Source organism: Pan paniscus, chromosome 4 (assembly GCF_029289425.2).
Source record: "Pan paniscus chromosome 4, NHGRI_mPanPan1-v2.0_pri, whole genome shotgun sequence".
Lineage (NCBI taxonomy): Eukaryota > Metazoa > Chordata > Mammalia > Primates > Hominidae > Pan > Pan paniscus.
This window is the reverse complement of record NC_073253.2, coordinates 144,839,068-144,856,688: the sequence shown is the minus strand read 5'-3', so window position 1 is coordinate 144,856,688 and position 17,621 is coordinate 144,839,068. Positions and strand designations below refer to the sequence as shown.

The window sequence follows — 17,621 nt, the reverse complement described above, 5'->3', positions numbered from 1 at the left end:
CCCTGATCAGGGCAACAGGGCCCTCACTAGCAGATGGCTGGCTCTTAGCAGCCTACGGCGTTTTGGAAGAAACTTCTAATTTCTGGGATTCTCTAAAATTCTAATTCAAGTTCTGAAATCTCTCAGTTACTGAACTCCTAGGATTGGGCCCTAAATTCTGCCCATACCATCAGGCTAAGTTATCCCACAGCAGAATGCCCTGGACAGGTCTTTCAATTCCATTAGAGTGTGAGTTTCATGTGGGCACCAGACCTTATTCATCTGGTTTCTTAAATAGCCAGCCAGGGCCAGCACATGGCGGATTTCACATATGCACGAACGAGGGCATGTAACCTTTGATTCCATGAGTTTTCAGTCCACAGGCATTTATGGAGCACCTGCCATTTACAGGGCACTGTGGAAAACTCTGAGAATGGTGTAGCAGAAATACAGGAGAGAGTTTTACCTAGACGAAATTGCCATCTAGCTGGAAAGAATGATTCGGTGGCACTTTCAGCTTATCCAAAAATCTCCTGGCATTTCCTGTTTTTCCATTGCATGATACTGCTTCCAGAAGAGTATCAACAAGGAGAGACTCAGGGATGCTTGTCCTCTTTTTGCAAAATCAATAAGAAACTAAATATGTTAAATATATATTTACTCTCTGTCTTGAGAGAGGCGTGTGTGTGTGTGTGTGTGTGTGTGTGTGTGTGTGTTCACCATGCTCTATGTGGTTACTCCTTGTGGGGAGGTGTTGGGTGTGGGGAGGCAGGCAGAGATGCCCTTCAGGAACATTTGGCCACAGACTCTGCCACATCCTTGCCCCAAAGGGGATGGCGTCTCAGGATTTAGAAGCAGGAGATCCCAATGTTTCTAAACAGGTCCTTAAACAGGAATGTAGAGACGAGGTAGTTTTCTTTGAGAACAGTGGTGTTGTGGTCATTTCTTTTAGGACAGTGATATGCATGTGAGTATAAGAGCCAGTGGTGTCACAAATGCTGGCCTTCTTTCTCAAGGCTGACCGGCCCTCCCTATGCAGAGAACAGCGTCACCCCTGGGAGGGCCCCCCAGGAGGGCTTGTAAAGATCCCATGAGGGCTGCTCCTGTCCGGGGAGACCACCTCACTTGTGCTGGGTTCTATACCCTCAGCCAAATACATCAGGAATGTGCAGGAGGTTTGTGTGTGTGTGTGTGTGTGTGTGTGTGGAGAGGTGGGAGGGTGGGAAGGGGTGACACATTCAAGTGGCTGCTCTGCTGTTTATCCTCTGCACCCGTGCTCTCTCCCCAAGTCTCGGGGCCCACGGCACACCCCTAGTCGGTGAGGTCTCTGCTGGGCAAAACTCTCCATGTAGAGTAAGAGCGGGGACAGATGGGGCCAATGAGGAGTCAGCCTGCAGCCTTGTGGCGGATGTCAGGCTGTGAAGGTCTCCTATGTTCGCGGCACTTGGGCCAGGTGTGGGCTACCTTTATCTGTCCTGTTCTGCTGGGCTCCTGTTCTTGTTTCTCTGTGTCCCTGGGGCCCCATTCTCCCTCTGGGGAATCTCAGGGCTGCTTCTGACTCTTCAGTTCACATGTTGCATGTGAGGGGACAGTTTCAATTTCTCAGATCCAGGTCTTGCCACAGTCTGAGGAGACCCTTCTCCCTACAGCTGCTTCAGTTACTTTTAAAACACAGACTGCCTGGGTACACTTTACAAGTGACTAGAACAGATAACCTCTCCTTATATTTTAAAGGAAAATACATTTTTTAAAAAGCATTTGGGGCCAGGCGTGGTGGCTCACGCCTGTAATTCCAACACTTTGGGAGGCTGAGGCGGGTGGATCACTTGAGGTCAGAGGGCAGGAGTTCGAGACCAGCCTGGCCAACATGGTGAAACCCCCTCTCTACTAAAAATACAAAATTAGCCAGGCGTAGTGGTGGGTGCCTGTAATCCCAGCTACTCGGGAGGCTGAGGCAGAAGAATTGCTTGAACCTGAGAAGTGGAGGTTGCAATAAGCCAAGACCGCACCACTGCACTCCACCCTGGGCGACAGTGTGAAACTCCATCTCAAAAAAAAAAAAACCCAAAAGCATTTAGTCAGCCAAAGCTTTGTAAACCATCATGCAGCTGAAATACTGTTCTTTGCAATAAAAAATACCACAGCAATAGGAAATTTAAATGACATAATCAAAATTTTTATTTATGTTGAATGCTCACGTTGAAGCTGGCATTAGAAGGCAGGGAAGGAAAAGGATACCTTTGCTTGGCTCACTGCAACCTCTGCCTTCCAGGCTCAAGCAATTCTTCTGCCTCAGCCTCCCAAGTAGCTGGGATTACAGGTGCACACCACCACGCTCAGCTAATTTTTGTATTTTTAGTAGAGACAGGGTTTTGCCATGTTGGCCAGGCTGGTCTCGAACTCTTGGCCTCAAGTGATCCACCCACCTCGGCCTCCCAAAGTGCTGAGATTACAGGTGTGAGCTACTATGCCTGGCCAAAGATACCTTTTGATGACAATTTGAAGAAGTTCTAGGTTTTTGGATGTCAATGCCAGTTGCCCATCATTACGTCTAATTTCACTTAATATTAAAAGGTCTGAGTTTTCCTTGACTCAGAAGTTCTGTGCTTTTCTTCTACTTCTTGGATGTAAAGAGTGTGTATGTATCTGGGTGTGTCCCCCCACCCCAGCTCAAAGAGAAAGGAGAGAGAAGAGAACATATTTCCATGGATAACAGGAAACATTGGGGGACCAAAAAGGAAAGGAAAGAGGGGATGGATGGAGCCTCACCCTACTGGCCAGTGAAGAACTGGACAGTCTTTGGGGTGGAGGAAGGATGCTTACTTGTGTGGTGGGAGGTGGCAGCACTTTCTCAAAGGTCTCTTGAAAGGAGCGAAGCTGGTTACTCGTCCGGCCCAGTGCGTCCTCCACCAGCTTCCTGAAGGCAGGCTCTGGGACGTGGTGGTGGGGCAGCTAAGTGGGGACAGACACTGTCAACAGAGCTGGGCAAGAGGGGACAATGAGATCCCTGGCTTCCTTTGGGTTTATATTATTTTCAACCCAAGGAGTTCTGAGTGATACTCTGTCCTGAGACCTTGACCCTGTGCAGGATCTCTTGCATTTTCGTCAGACAACCTAGAAGTGAGTGAGACGCCACAGCTTGTCACCAGATTCACAGCTTGTCACCAAACTCATTGTTCTTAGTGCTGACCTAGAGCCTTCCTCCCACCAGGATTCAGGGAGATTGAGGTTTCTGCCTGCAGCCTTTTCCAGGCTCCACAGGGACAGGCCACATGCATGGACCACAGGACACAGATAAGGCAGGCTGGCAGCTGTCACCAGCAGACTCTGATGGACCAATCAGGAAGCGCCCTTACTTTCTGCTTTTATAAACGTGACCACCTCTCTACTGGCATCCCCAAACACTCCCTAGCTCTGCACATCCCAGATTTAATGCAAGGGGTTGGGGGCAGCCCAAGAGAGAAAACCTCTAGGCTATAGGAGAGGGAAAAGATCACCTCATCAGATTTACTCTTCTGCCCTCAAGGAAGAGAGACAGTTCTTTTACTGATGGTTCAGGCCTAATTCAATTTGCAGAGTGTCTGGGACAGAACTCTGTGAGGGCCAAAAAGAGAAAAAGCTTGCAGTCCCAGTCCCCCTGCTTGAGGAGAAACACATTCATGGATTCCTGCAGCAGAAGGCAGGCTCTGAAAAGTACTAAGCACAGTTCCATCCACAGGGCTGCTGGAGTACAGAGGATAGGGAGATGACTTCTCCCCCTCAGGAGATGGGGAGCTCTGAGAGCTTCATGGAGAGACTCATTCATCTGCCACCTGTTTGGGGAGCTCCTACTCTATGCCAGACACTGAAAGTGCTCAGGGACAATGGAGAGGGACATTCTAAGCTGAGGCAGGTGTCTGTGCAGAGTGGCCACATCCAGCAGCTGTGTGCTGGAGGGGAGGGCTGTGGGCTAGAAAGGTGATGGGGTGGGGAAGGCAAATCTTAGTAGAATTTTCATGCAAAGAATTGGATGGGGAAAAGCTGAGCTGGAGACTGTGACACACAGGAAACAGTGTGTGATATGAGGAGTATTGAAATTGCTCCCAAGGTGGGACCCAACAGCAATTCAGCTCTGATGTTGACATCTGAGAGCAAGATCTGGAAGCAGTTGGGTGTTCTTTCCTGTATCAACTCCAGTCTTCCAAATTCTAAAATCAAAGTTTGCATTTGGAGGTTTATCCAAACCTCTGTGGAACCTATTTATGCTTTCAGCCGGTAGCTCCTTTTACAGGCTCTTGAGTGTTGTGGTTCAGAGTCCAGGCCCTGGAGCTGAACTGTCAGAGTTCAATGCTTGCTATTAGCCGTGTGGCCCTAGACAAGCTACTTAACCTCTCCGTGCCTTGGCTTCTTTATTTTTAAAATGAGTATAATTAGACCTCCTCTGTAGGGTTGTTGTGAGGATTGAATGAGATCATGCATGGAGAGTGCTCCAAACAGGTACATCCTAAATACTCATGAGAAGATGGCTGCTAGAAGTAGTAATAGTAACACCGGCTTGAGACATTTACTCCTTACTGTGTAGAAACGACCTTCTGTCTCTGTCATCAACTTTTAGTACACTCCAGAGATCAATCCCAAGATCTGCCATTGTATGAGCAAAGCTTCTTCTGCTTCTGAGTTGCAGGACTTGGGAATGGTCTGAAATCTCAGTCCTATCCTTGCTTTCATGGTCTGACTTCACTAACAGAGGGAGACTGGGCATGAGAGAGATCTGGAAGGTTCCCACTGCCTCTTCCTAAGGGCCTGATGACCTGTTTTCAGGCCCATCCTCCCTCCATCCTAGCCCCTACACACAGCTGGCTGATGGGGCTGCAGGGCCTTGCCTGGCTACTCCCCACAGGTGTCCAAGTCCCAGAGGCCTTACCTGGGCCATGCTGCCCTCTGCCCTCTGCAGCACTTGCTTTGCAAGGTCCCTCTGGAGGGTCACGAATGTGCGCAGGATCTGGCCCAGCCACTGCATGACCAGCTGGTTAAACTGTGGGAGCTCAGCCACTAGCAGCGAGTTGAGTGCCTGGTATGTGTGCCGGGTGGCCTCCTCCTGGTAGGTCACACTGCCCACCTCCAGCAGCTTCTCTTCCACCCGCTCAAAGTCCAGTAGCTTGTCCAGACGCTTCTTGATCAGGTTCTGAGGGCCAAGCAGGGCTTTGGCCAGGCTGCACAGTGGCTGCCACACCAGGCCTTCTAGCCGTTGCTTCTGTGGGGAGACATGAGCGTGGGAGTCGGGAAAGGAGGTGGCAAAGGGCAGGGGCTGTGAGAAGGGGCTTTGGAAGCATGCAGGCCTGGATTCCAGTCTAACTCCCACTGACTAGCTGGGACCTTTAGCATGTTATCTAACTTCTCTGGGCCTCAATCTGCCCATCTGAAAAATGGGGACGATGCATGTAATGAGCTTAACAGAGTGCTTAGCACAGAGTAGGCATTCAATCTTATATAGCACTTTGAATCATTATTATTCAAAGACCTTGAAAAAGTTTTGTTTTTTTTTTTTGAGACAGGGTCTCACTCTGTCTCCCAGGCTGCAGTGCAGCAATGCAATCACAGCTCACTGCAGCCTACCTGTCAGGCTCAAGCGATCCTCCCACCTTAGCACACGCCACCACACCCAGCTAATTTTATTATTATTATTTTTTGTAGAGACAGGGTCTATGTTGCCCACAGTGGTCTCTAACAACTGGGCTCAAGCAATCCTCCTGCCTTGGCCTCCCAAAGTACTGGGATTACAGGCATAAGCCACCTTGCCCAGCCTTAGAAAAGATTTTGTATAGAGTGGTGGTCAAGAGTCTTTGGGGCTCAGATCCCAGCTTATCACTGACCATCTGTATAAATGACCCAGGAGGTGACCCCCTCTGAGCCTCAATCTCTCACCTGCAGAATGGGGTTATTCAAAGTAGCCACCCCCAAAACCATATGGTGAGGATTAAATGATGTAAGGAATATAAAGGGCTTAGCATAGAGCCTGGCAGATAGTGAGGCTCAATAAATGTTAGTGGGGGCTATTTTTATCAGTAAAGTGCACTAATAATAATCTCTATGCTGCTGACCACTCAGGAAGATTACAGATGTGGCAATTGTGTAAAGTGCCTGACTTCTTTTTTTTTTTTTTTTTTTTTTTTTTTAGGAGTCTCACTCTGTCTCCGGGCTGGAGTGCGGTGGCATGATCTCGGCTCACTGCAACCTCTGCCTCCTGGGTTCAAGCAATTCTCCTGCCTCAGCCTCCTGAGTAGCTGGGACTACAGGCGCACACTGCCACGCCCGGCTAATTTTCTGTATTTTTAGTAGAGACGGGGTTTCATCGTATTGCCCAGGCTGGTCTCAAACTCCTGAGCTCAGGCAATCTGCCTGCCTCGGCCTCCCAAAGAGCTGGGATTACAGGCGTGAGCCACCGCGCCTGGCCAAAGTGCCTGACTTCTAAATATTATTCTTGTAAGCTCTACCACCTGCCTAACAAAGAAAGGAGGAAGGAAAAGTTCCACTCACAAATTTCAGGAAGGCCTCAAGGTGAAGGTCTCTTGCCAAATTGCAATACTGCACTGCAGGCCCCTCGGGGATGTCCAGATTGTATTCGTGCGGCCTGAAGTAGAGGAAAGCCTGGACCCAGTACCAAGGAGAAACATCCAATCATGGCCTGTCATGGCCATCTTACGCTGGAATCCCCTTCCACCATACCTTGAAGAGGTTTTCCAGGCTCTCTACACACCCCCAATGAGAGGGACACACACAGCTGATTCTATTCTCACACAGCTTAAGTGATTAGAAAGTTCCGCCTTAGACTGAGTCAACATCTTTCTCCTCATTCCAGTGCTTCTTGAACTTCATACATTTACATGCCACCTCTGTGGGGTTTTTTTCTTTTTCTTTTTTTTTTTTTTTTTTTGAGACAGAGTCTCACTCTGTCACCCAGGCTGGTGTGCAGTGGCATGATCTTGGCTCATTGCAATCTCTGCCTCCCAGGTTCAAGCAATTCTCCTGCCTCAGCCTCCTGAGTAGCTGGGACTACAGGCGTGTGACACCTTGCCTGGCTAATGTTTTTCGTATTTTTAGTAGACAAAAGGTTTCACCATGTTGACCAGGCTGGTCTTGAACTCCTGACCTCAGGTGATCTTCCCGCCTCAGCCTTCCAAAATGCTGGGATTACAGGCGTAAGCCACTGCACCCAGCAGTGCATTTGTTTTTTCCCATGTCCATATTCCACATGTTCTATTAATACTTTTCTCTAACTTTTCCTATTTACATCAATGCATTAAAAAAATGCCCCATAGCATTTAAATCTTCATTTAATTAGTTGCTTACATTGACGCATCAGGAGATGTCATCAAAAATCTGAAAAATACCTGAATTTCCAGGTGTGTTTTTCTTAAAGTCAGAAGAACTGGGCCCATATTCTCACCCAGCAACAACCCCCCAGAGCTGAGGAATAGCTGCTCCTTTAGATTTGATTCATGTATTCATTCATTCAGCCCTTCAAATTCCAAATATTATTTTATATTTAAGTTCACTGAAAAGTCTCATAAACAGCCTGTTAGACACTAGGCTCCTATTGCATTGGATTGCCTGTTACCTGCACACTTCACTCAGTAGCATTACCTGCCTGGCCCCTTTAGGCACCTGTTTGTCTCCCCTGCTCTAGGTGCTGGTCTGGCAGAGTTGCTCTGCGGGGCTCTGCTTCCAGTGAATTTTGGCCCTATGTGGTAGGAACTCCAATGGGCTCAGAGCTGCCCCCAGTATAATGGCCTGGGGCTGAGGAGTGCTGGCCAGCATTCTCCAGAAGAGATGAGACAGGATGACCTCATCTGGTTGGTTTCTGAGGCTGGTGCCTTTCCCAGCTTGTAGGCTGGGCCCTGCAAGCCTCCTGCCAGGGGAACCCAGCCCAGACTCGCCCTTTATGAACCCTGCAGTGTCCTCACCTGCAGATTGTCCAGGTAAGCAGCCACGTTGTTCTTCAGCTCAGTCACACACAGAGACACCCACTGGAACCTCTCTTCTAAATCATCAAATTCCTTGTCTTCTGTCTGAAAGTAATGTGTGTGAGGGTTGAGAATATCCACATGGGGGCAGTGTACACCGGCTTCAGTGTTCTAGGTCCTCACTGGGACAACCTTTCCACAGACTCGCCCACCAGAGCTGGTTCTCGCAACCCCAAAGCTTAGAGGGTGGTGTAGCTCAGTGGTTTTACATTCAGAGCATGGAATCGGATACACAAGCATGAGCCCCAGTTCATTGGCTTCCTAGCCGTGTGACTCTGGACAAGGGTTTTACCCTCTCGGAGTTTCTGTTTTCTCATGGGGATAGTGGGAACACTTATTTCATTGTGTGAGCATGCTTGGTTTCAGAGCAGGCACTCCACCAACCTGTGCTGCTAGAAGTAGCTATTTAGGGCTGGTCCTTTGCCCAAACCCAGAGACCAGCTCTCCTATCTGTGTAAATAGGCCCCAAAGAGAGTGGCCCAAGACACTGGAGAAACCCCTCCACTGGCTCTTCAGAATCAAGTGGGGTGCCACCTCTGCCTCTTCCCAGCACCTCAATCTCTCAGCCTCCATTGCCTCAGTTCTGAAAGGAGCCTAAGTCCCCTGTCTACCCACTGTGCAGGGCCTGGCCTTGGGGGTGGCTGGATGTGACTCTTCCTCCCAGGCGCACGCTCACCCTGGGGATCAGCCCCGCCTCCTGCTTCAGCAGCTGGCTCAGCCGGGTGGTCTTCTTGGAGAGAGTGTGTGTGTTGATTCGGGCCAGCCGCTCCCGGAGGGTCAGCTGCTCTACCTTGGTGTACTTGGAGGCTGCAACGACAGAGAAGAGGGGAAGCACGGTGATCAAGCCAACTCAGGAAAGCGGATGTCACGGACATGCCCGGCTGGGCACCTGCTTGGGCCCTCTGCTCCATCAGGGTCACATTCATGAGGTTGGTGAGTCACACAGGAAAAGCATAGGGTCCTCTGTCTGAGCTGTGAGCCCTGGCTGAAGAGCTTCCTGCCTGCTTGACTTTGGGAAGTCACCACTCCTTGGGGCCTCAGTTTCCTCATCTGTAAAATGGGACCAGCCACCTCGCAGGATTGCTGGGAGAGTCACCTAAGACAGAGGGTCTGAATGAACTTCCTAAAGAAGAACCCATGGAGGAGAGATTTGCCTGGGGTCCCTCAGCCACTTTGAGCCAGGCCAGCTGGGAGCCACGCTTCCCGGTCCTCACTCAGTGCTTCCTACTGATCTGTCGTAGGATGGAGAAGCAGGTGGGGAGGAAATCCAAAGCTGCTAAATATAGTATAGCATGGTGGTGAAGACTCCAGGCCTGAGTTTGAAACCTGGCTCTGTCCCTTACCAGTTCTGCGATAGGAAGCAAGTGATGCATGCTCTCATTTTACCTGACTGTGAAATGGGGCTAACAGGGCCAACCTCAGAGGGTTAGTGCAAAGACCAAATATGACAATGAAGGAAAAAGCATGGCACAGCTAGCCCTTAGTAAACATTAGCTGAATTGCCATTTTTATGTTGTCTCAGTCATGTAATTGAGTTTCTCTTAACTTGAGACACTGTTTCTTTTTCCAAACCTTTCTGTTTTAATAACCTGAGAGGCAGGCTCCCCAGATATATGCACAGCTCTTTACCTCCCCACTATTGATTTCTCCTCCACAGTGTGGCAGTCATGTGGTTTGGATGAGATTGATCTCACTTTAGCTCAAGGGGTGGATTGCTGACTGATACAAGCCAATTTATATAATTCCAAACCCCTGGCAACAGTGATTAATTCAAAGAAGGGCACATAACCCAGACCTAAGCCAATCAGTTCATGATGCCCTAACTTTGGTGATTAGTTCAAGGTAAGCACATGAGCCAGGTGGGTCCTATCAAAGAGAAACTTTGACTTAATTTTTGTGGCTAAGGGGGAAAAACCCTGCCTTACCCTGGTAAGTGTGGTGTGCAGCTGTGAGTCTTGGAACAGCCACAACTTACTATTATGAGGCAAGCCAGCCTGAAGATGAAGCTGATACAGAGTAAAGAGCAGAGACAAGGGAGTTACAGGGAACTGGAGCCAGCACCCTGATCGAACCCTACCTAAAGCTTGCATTACCTCTGGATTTATAGTTACATAAGCCACTACATTCTCTTTACTGGTGAAGCAGATTTTAGATAAATTTTCTGTAACTGGAAGCATTCCCACTAATGTGTCCCCTTAAATGCCCAAGTCCTTACCCACTTCCTTGCGCATCTTGTACTCATTGATATTGGTGTTCACGTCCTGGAGGGCAGAGACAGCCCTCTGAAGGACAGGGTAGGCACTGGCATCAGGGACTGTGTTCTCCAGGATTTTCTGCAGCAGCAGTGGGTACCTGGTGATCCTCTGCAGAGGAATTACCAGCAAGAAACTGAGGCCTGAAGATCCAGCTTGCGGCCTGAGGGAGAAGGCTGGTATTAGGCAGGTAAATCCCACCCTCTGGAGGACCAGGGGGCCTGGGCTGTAGTCCTCACTCTACCATTTAGCTCACTGTGTGATCTCAGGCAAGTCACCCCCTCTCTGCGGTCCTCCAGTTCCTCATCTGTAACTTGTGAGTTCTAGATGTTAGGCAGGCAGTGACGGTTCTGGGCCTTGGTTTCCCATCTGTCCCAAATCCAATGTTCAAGCTCTCTGCCCTCAGCTTGCTCGGCCTCTCCACAGCAGACACGACTGACTACACCCTTGCTCTTGAAACACTTTCTTCTTTTGGCTCCAGAGACACCCTCTGTCCTGCTTCTCCTCATACTCTGCAAGCAGCTCTCTCAGCCTCCTCTGCTGGTCTTTCTCCAATGCCGGAGTGCCCTGGGTGTCCTCTCCTCCCTCTCTCTCCACTTTCTCTTAGTGACCTCATTTGGTCCTATGGCTTTAAACACATCCCAAGCCCAGATCTCCACTTCCAACTTCTGTTCCAGAGCTCCAGACTGACACATACAACTAGATCCTTGACATCTCTGCTCAGATATGTCCCGAGCGCTGCTCAACTCTGTGTTGTGTATCCACATGATATCTTATTTAATAGAATGGTCTGCTGCCTTAAAGAAATGTTTGTGTTTTTTTGTTTTGTTTTGTTTTGTTTTTTGAGACAGAGTCTCACTCTGTCACCAGGCTGGAGTGCAGTGGTGCGATCTCGGCTCACTGCAACCTCTGCCTCCCAGGTTCAAGTGGTTCTCCTGCCTCAGCCTCCCGAGTAGCTGGGATTACAGGTGCACACCACCACGCCCAGCTGATTTTTTTTTATTTTTAGTAGAGACGGGGTTTCACCATGTTGGCCAGGATGGTCTCAATCTCTTGACCTTGTGATTTGCCCACCTCGGCCTCCCAAAGTGCTGGAATTACAGGTGTGAGCCACCACACCCGGCCAAAAAAATGTTCTTAAAATCACGGGAACTTAATTTTTAGAGATTTATTTAAAGTATTTAGGGGTAAAAAGTCATAATATCTGTAATTTCCTTCAAATTAGCATAAAAATAGATAAAGCAAACAGCAAAATGTTAACACTTGTTAATTTTAGGTGGTGGGTATGTATCTATCACATTATAGTATTTTTCTATAGTTTTGAAACTTTTTATGAAAAAAAGTTAAAAAAAAATGATTGCTTGAGGCCAGGAGTTCAAGACCAGCCTGGGCAACATAGCATGACCTCTGCTTCAAAAAAAAAAAAAAAAAAATTAACTAGGCATGGTGGTGGCTACTCAGGAGGCTAAGGCAGGAGGATTGCTTAAGCCCAGGAGTACGAGGATACACTGAGCTATGATCATGCCACTGTACTCCAGCCTGGGCAACAAAGCAAGACCTCATCTTTTTAAAAAAAGTGAAAGCAAAAAAAACTCTGGAACTAATGGTGCCAAGGTCCCTTCCAGATACACCACTGATGCATGGATGACTAGTTATAGTCTCCTTCTTAAGGATGTCTGGAATTTCATCCAGAGTCCCCAAGTCAATAGCATCTGGGAAGGGGCTCCACAGTCTTTTCTTGATTATGACCAGTAGCCCCTAGGCCCAGATTGGAGAAAGCCACAAAGGTTTCAAATCTCAGCCACCTAAGTGAGCCTTCTCCTTGAAGACTCAACCAATGCTGCTCAGGAACTTTCTCTGGGCCCTCCCTGATGATACTCGTGCCTCTGGCTCTCCTTCCTTAGGAAAATCTCCAGACCAAATGTCCAGGAAAGATCAGCCATGAAGCTAAGAATAGGCAGAGCAGGTGGGAGCCCCTCAGAAGCTGCAGGGGGCAGGATTACCCATCAGGAGACGCCTACGCTGGTCATCTGCTCTCACCAAGGGTGTCCTGGGGCTTGGCTGACTGTGGGCAGGGGAGGTGGAAACCACTGCCAGGTATTTGCAAGACTCCATCCTCTGGACTTCCTTTCCATGGGAAAGAGCCAAGTGTCTCCTGGGGACAACTATCGCCTCACAAATTAGAGAGCAAGGGGTCCTGGAAGAGATGACCGCGTACTTTCCTTACAATCATGAAGGAATTACCAAAGAATGAGGGCATCCGCTCACATTTACAGACTTTCTAAGGTAATTTGGACAATACTTTTTTATGCAGCTTTTCAGATAGGCAACAGAAATTGAAAGATGATACACAGAGCTGGGTGAGTGTGGAAAAACAGGTCTTTGTACTTTCTCTTGGTGGGAGTATCAACTGGCAAGATCTTGGAGAGGCAGAGGAGTTTGGCAATTTGTAAAGGGTACAAACCCTTTCTTCCATCAATCCCATCCTAGAAATATACCCACAAAAATCCAAACCCAAGAGAGCAAAGATAAAGGTACAAGTTGTTTAGTGACTCTATTTGAGTTAGTAAATAATTGGAAACAACCCAAATATGCTTCAATAGAGGAATGGCCAAATAAACCATAGTCTAAGAACAGTCCAGGAAAGAAACTCTGCAGCCATTAAAAAAAACACTGTGCTGGGCGCAGTGGCTCATGCTTGTAATCCTAGCCCTTTGGGAAGCCAAGGTGGGCAGATTTCTTGAGTCCAGGAGTTGGAGACCAGCCTGGGCAACATAGAGAAACCCTGTCTCTACAAAAATACAAAAAATGAGTCAGGTGTGGTGGCACACACCTGTAGTCCGAACTACTCAGGAGGCTGAGGTAGGAGGATCACCTGAGCCTGGGAGGTCAAGGCTGCAGTGAGCTGAGATTACACCACTGTACTCCAGCCTGGGTGACAGAGTGAGACCTTGTCTCAAAAAAAAAAAAAAAAAAAGAAAACACTGTAGAAATATCAATATCCATGCTGTCCTGAAAAGATATTCATTACTATGGTTAAGCATAAATGTAAGTTCTAGAACAGCATGTATAGAAGCAGCCTCATAAAAATTCTATCAGACGGGTGCCGTGGCTCACGCCTGTAATCCCAGCACTTTGGGAGGTCAAGACTGGCAGATCACAAGGTCAAGAAATCAAGACGATCCTGGCCAACATGGTGAAACCCTGTCTGTACTAAAAATACAAAAATTAGCCGGGCATGGTGGCGCACTCCTGTAGTCCCAGCTACTCGGGAGGCTGAGGAAGGAGAATCGCTTGAACCCGGGAGGCAGAGGTTGCAGTGAGCTGAGATTGCACCACTGCACTCCAGCCTGAGTGACAGAGCAAAACTCTGTCTCAAAAAAAAAAAAAAATTCTATCTATCTAACCATCTATCTGTCTGTCCATCTATCTGTCTCTCTATCTATAAATATACAGTAGAAAATTTGGATGGAAAACATTACTAGTGGAATGGATTTTTACTTTTTACTTTATATACTTGTGTTATTGGAACTTTCCTTTTGTTCAATAAGCATATGTTGCTTTTATATTTAAAACAAACACACCTAGCTGATAAAGGAAAACAAAGAAGGTTATCTGCCTTCTCCAAACTCTGCTGCCTCAGCCATCATTCTGGAATTGCAGTGCTTTGTGCTGGACGGGCCCACCTCTGCAAGGCCGCCTTTTCCACCCTGACAGCTCTACCATTAGGACAGTCCTACCTAGGTCAGAGCTTCCTGCCCACTGCAAAGGTGAGTTTTTTTATTCCCTTTGCTCTCAGATGGGAAGAGTTGCCTTAAAAGACAGAATGAACATCCTACCCAAATAAAGGGTGGGGTCAGCGTGCATTTTGGAATCCCAAGGAATCTAATAACCTGGTGCCATCTATCATAGCAGACTGAGAAAGAACTAGTTATGGCTGGCGTGGTGATTATTATTGGCCAGGCTCTGGAAAGTAATGCCGCAGGCATTTAACGGGCAGGGACAGGACCAGGTACACTGGATGTCTTGCAAGGACAGTCCTGAACTACAGAGAATTGTTCCATGTCTCATATGTCCCCCTAAACATTCAGAAACTGAACAAAGGCCTCGAAATGTGTTACACTTCTAAGAACCTAAATATGTTTGTCACACTTGGACTCTACCCAGTCATATATCATAATACTGGGAATTACTATGACACTATCTTTTATAAATCCCAATTTCAACGGTGTTATTTCCTTCTTTCTCTTATCATAAATAAGAAAGTCAGGTTTAGGCCAGGCGCGGTGGGTCACGCCTGTAATCCCAGCACTCTGGGAGGCCGAGGTGGGCGGATCACGAGGTCAGGAGATGGAGACCATCCTGGCTAACACGATGAAACCCCATCTCTACTAAAAATACAAAAAATTAGCCGGGCGTGGTGGCCGGCGCCTTTAGTCCCAGCTACTTGGGAGGCTGAGGCAGGAGAATGGCGTGAACCCGGGGGACGGAGGTTGCAGTGGGCCGAGATCGCGCCACTGCACTCCAGCCTGGGCGACAGAGCGAGACTCCATCTCAAAAAAAAGAGCAAGTCAGGTTTATTGTCACTGTCAGTTGCTATTCTAGGGTAAACACATTCTGTGCCCTTTCATTTTTCTGTACTTTTTATACAGAACAGCTTCAGATATCTCTTTCTTTAAATCCAAACTTATTTATTACAAGTAGCTGCAAGCATCTGATGGCTTCCTTATATCTTTTAGTAGTGGTGTCCAAGCATATGCACACTAAGCTATATAGCATTTTATTGGAAATTATTTTCCTTTTATTTCTCCTTTATTAGTGAAGCCATTATACTGATTTTTTTCAGTTACATATATAGGTAGGAGAGATATATTTATTTATACATATATTTCAGGATATGTCTTAGGATAGTAAATTTATGTAATATTTGTTATAACAAGGGAGTATGGCACTGATAAAATTGAGAACTACAGTGTGGTCTCAGAGAAAATAGAATCCCTGCCTAGCCGAGATAACTATAATACGTGAGATTCATTGAGTGTCACTCGTGTGCAATGAATCAATGCCCCATGCGGGGCTGTTATTCCTCCCACCTTACACATAAGGAAACTAGATCCTGAGACATAAGATGGCTCTCTCGTGGCCAGGGGCCAAGCCACATCCACCACCATGGAGCCCAGCTACAGAGCCCATGAGCAAAGCCCAGCAGGCCTGGCTAGGAAAGACCAAAGTGCAGAGGATGTAATAAACAGCAGCCTCTGAGCAAACTAGGGCTCCCACACACAGTGTTTATTAAATGTCTGAGCTAGATGCCAGCACTGAACTCTTGAGAGATGTTACATCTAAGTTTCTGGCGTCTCTTAAAAAATCAGAGGCTCTGGCCACAACAGACCCTCATTTCTACATGGCAGCTGAGGCAGGTGGTTTGCAAAAAAATCACTGCTATTATTCCTCCCCCAATCTCTACAAGCCTTTGTCACTATGAAGCTCCTGCTACCAAGAAATGCAGTTTATTTCCCCACCCCTTGAGTATGGGCTGGCCTTAGGACTTCATTTGAATGACAATGTGCCAGTTCCCAGCTAAGACCTCTAGATGCCAAGCCCTCCCCACAGCCCTTAGAACCTTGAGACCACGATGTGAATAAGCTAGCGGGCGGGAAGAGGAGAGACCATAGGACCACAGGTGAGGCAGCTCATGTGTCCCAGATACATGAAAAAACCCAGCCAGGATCAGCAAAGCTGACCTGCAGGTGACTGCAGATATTTGAGGGTGCTAATGATTCCAGGAGAATCATTTACTGAGTACACCTAAATTGCTAATATGCAGAAGTATGAGCTAAATAAATGTTTGTTTTAAGCCACTACATTTTGGGGGTGGTTTGTTATCTAGCAAAAGCCACTTGATAGCAGCAATTAGCTAAGGCTGTGCTGCAGCTGCACGCTACACAGGGTCTGTTGTCTCTAGTTTGTGCAGCCTCCACTTCTCCCTTTTATCTCATCTCTGGCACCTTGCTTCCCTTTATATCTGTAAACTGTAGAAATATATTTTGTGACTCTTGCAGAAGCCTGTTTGTAAGACCCATGAAGGATGAATAAAAAGGGAAAATGAATACAGTTTTTTTGGGAGCAGAGAGGGGCTAGGACACGGGTTCTTGAAAAGGAGACTTTAGGCCTGGCATAGTGGCTCACGCCTGTTGTCCCAGCACTGTAGATATTTTTTACTGTAAAAAATACAGCCAGCCAGATATTTTTTACTGTAAAAATTTTGATGTTTTAAAGTTTTTGAATCTTATAATCATGTTACCCATTCGAAAATTTAAATTCGAATACATATTCTCTACATTTTTCTACCAGAGGCTTCTACCCATTGGTGCTAATTCTAAGCTATGAGTCCACCACGGACTGGTGATACTCTCCCTTTTCCATGTGGCAGGACTTCAGCCACCGGTAGAGAGGGATCCTCAGGTGATACACACCTGCTTCTTATCACTATGGGAACACATGGGTCCCATCATCTCACGGCCCTTTCCTGTGCTTCTCATGAGCACTGTTCCCAAATGTTTCCGCTTCTCCAACCCTGGACATGTAGGATGGCATGCCCTGACTCCTGGCTGTGGAATGAAGCTATGATTAGTCCTGGCCAATGAATTACGAGAAGTGATTAATATTATTTCTGGCCCACAGCATTCAATTGCCAGCATTAGACTCTCTAGAGCTCTTTTTTCTTAAGCCACAGTCACTGGCAATATTCCAGACAGTGGCTGCTGTGAGTTTGGGTCCCGAAGTGAGGATGACAAAGAGCAGAACCCCAAGTCAGCCTTCAATGGAGCATAAGGAAGACATAAACCTTTGTTGTTTGAAACCATTGAGATGTGGGAGCTGTTTGTCTCTGCGGCACAGCCTGCCCTATCCTGACTAACACAGGCTCTGACAGAGCAACACTCCTGAAGCAGCATGAATGGCATGAAAAAGGGGTGAGACCGTAGCTGCCCCTGAACCGGGTCAGTGGGGTAGGAGCAAGTGCTCACTGGCTGTTCTACTCACACCACCGCCTCAACGATGCCCTGGATGTGCCGCTGCAGCTCCGGCTCCTTCCGGTACGTGTCCACCAGTAGCAAGGCCTGGTCGTAGCTGGCACAGTAGACCTTATAGACTTGCTCCAACTCCTCTTGGAATTCCAGAAATATGTTACCTGAGGGTGAAGACGCAATAAGGGGTCGTCAAGGGCATGTCTGTATGTCCCCTAGCTTGGAACAGGGAGGCAGTAAGTAAACCCCTTCAGCTCTCCAGTGAGATTGCTGGGTTTACCAGCATGTCACCATGGGCAAATGACCTCATCTTCCTGACTTTCTGTTTTTTTCATCTTTTCACAAGGTTGTTCTGAGGA

The 17,621-nt window shown here is 47.6% G+C and overlaps 1 protein-coding gene across 3 annotated transcripts in view; it reads right to left on the bottom strand.

Annotated features, from left to right (window-relative positions):
- The window catches only part of ARHGEF37 (Rho guanine nucleotide exchange factor 37), an 84,121-nt gene that overhangs the window by 8,033 nt on the left and 58,467 nt on the right, over positions 1-17,621 (bottom strand). For 2 of the 3 annotated variants that reach the window (XM_055112777.2, XM_034960760.4), the window contains exons 4-10: positions 17,279-17,426; positions 10,198-10,397; positions 8,659-8,789; positions 7,923-8,027; positions 6,496-6,606; positions 4,883-5,212; positions 2,803-2,931 (exon numbers count right to left, since the gene is read on the bottom strand). In XM_055112777.2, coding sequence (XP_054968752.1) covers positions 2,803-2,931; positions 4,883-5,212; positions 6,496-6,606; positions 7,923-8,027; positions 8,659-8,789; positions 10,198-10,397; positions 17,279-17,426 — 1,154 coding nt within the window. The remainder of the gene's footprint in view (positions 1-2,802; positions 2,932-4,882; positions 5,213-6,495; positions 6,607-7,922; positions 8,028-8,658; positions 8,790-10,197; positions 10,398-17,278; positions 17,427-17,621) is intronic. The other variant, XM_034960761.3, reaches the window with a different exon arrangement.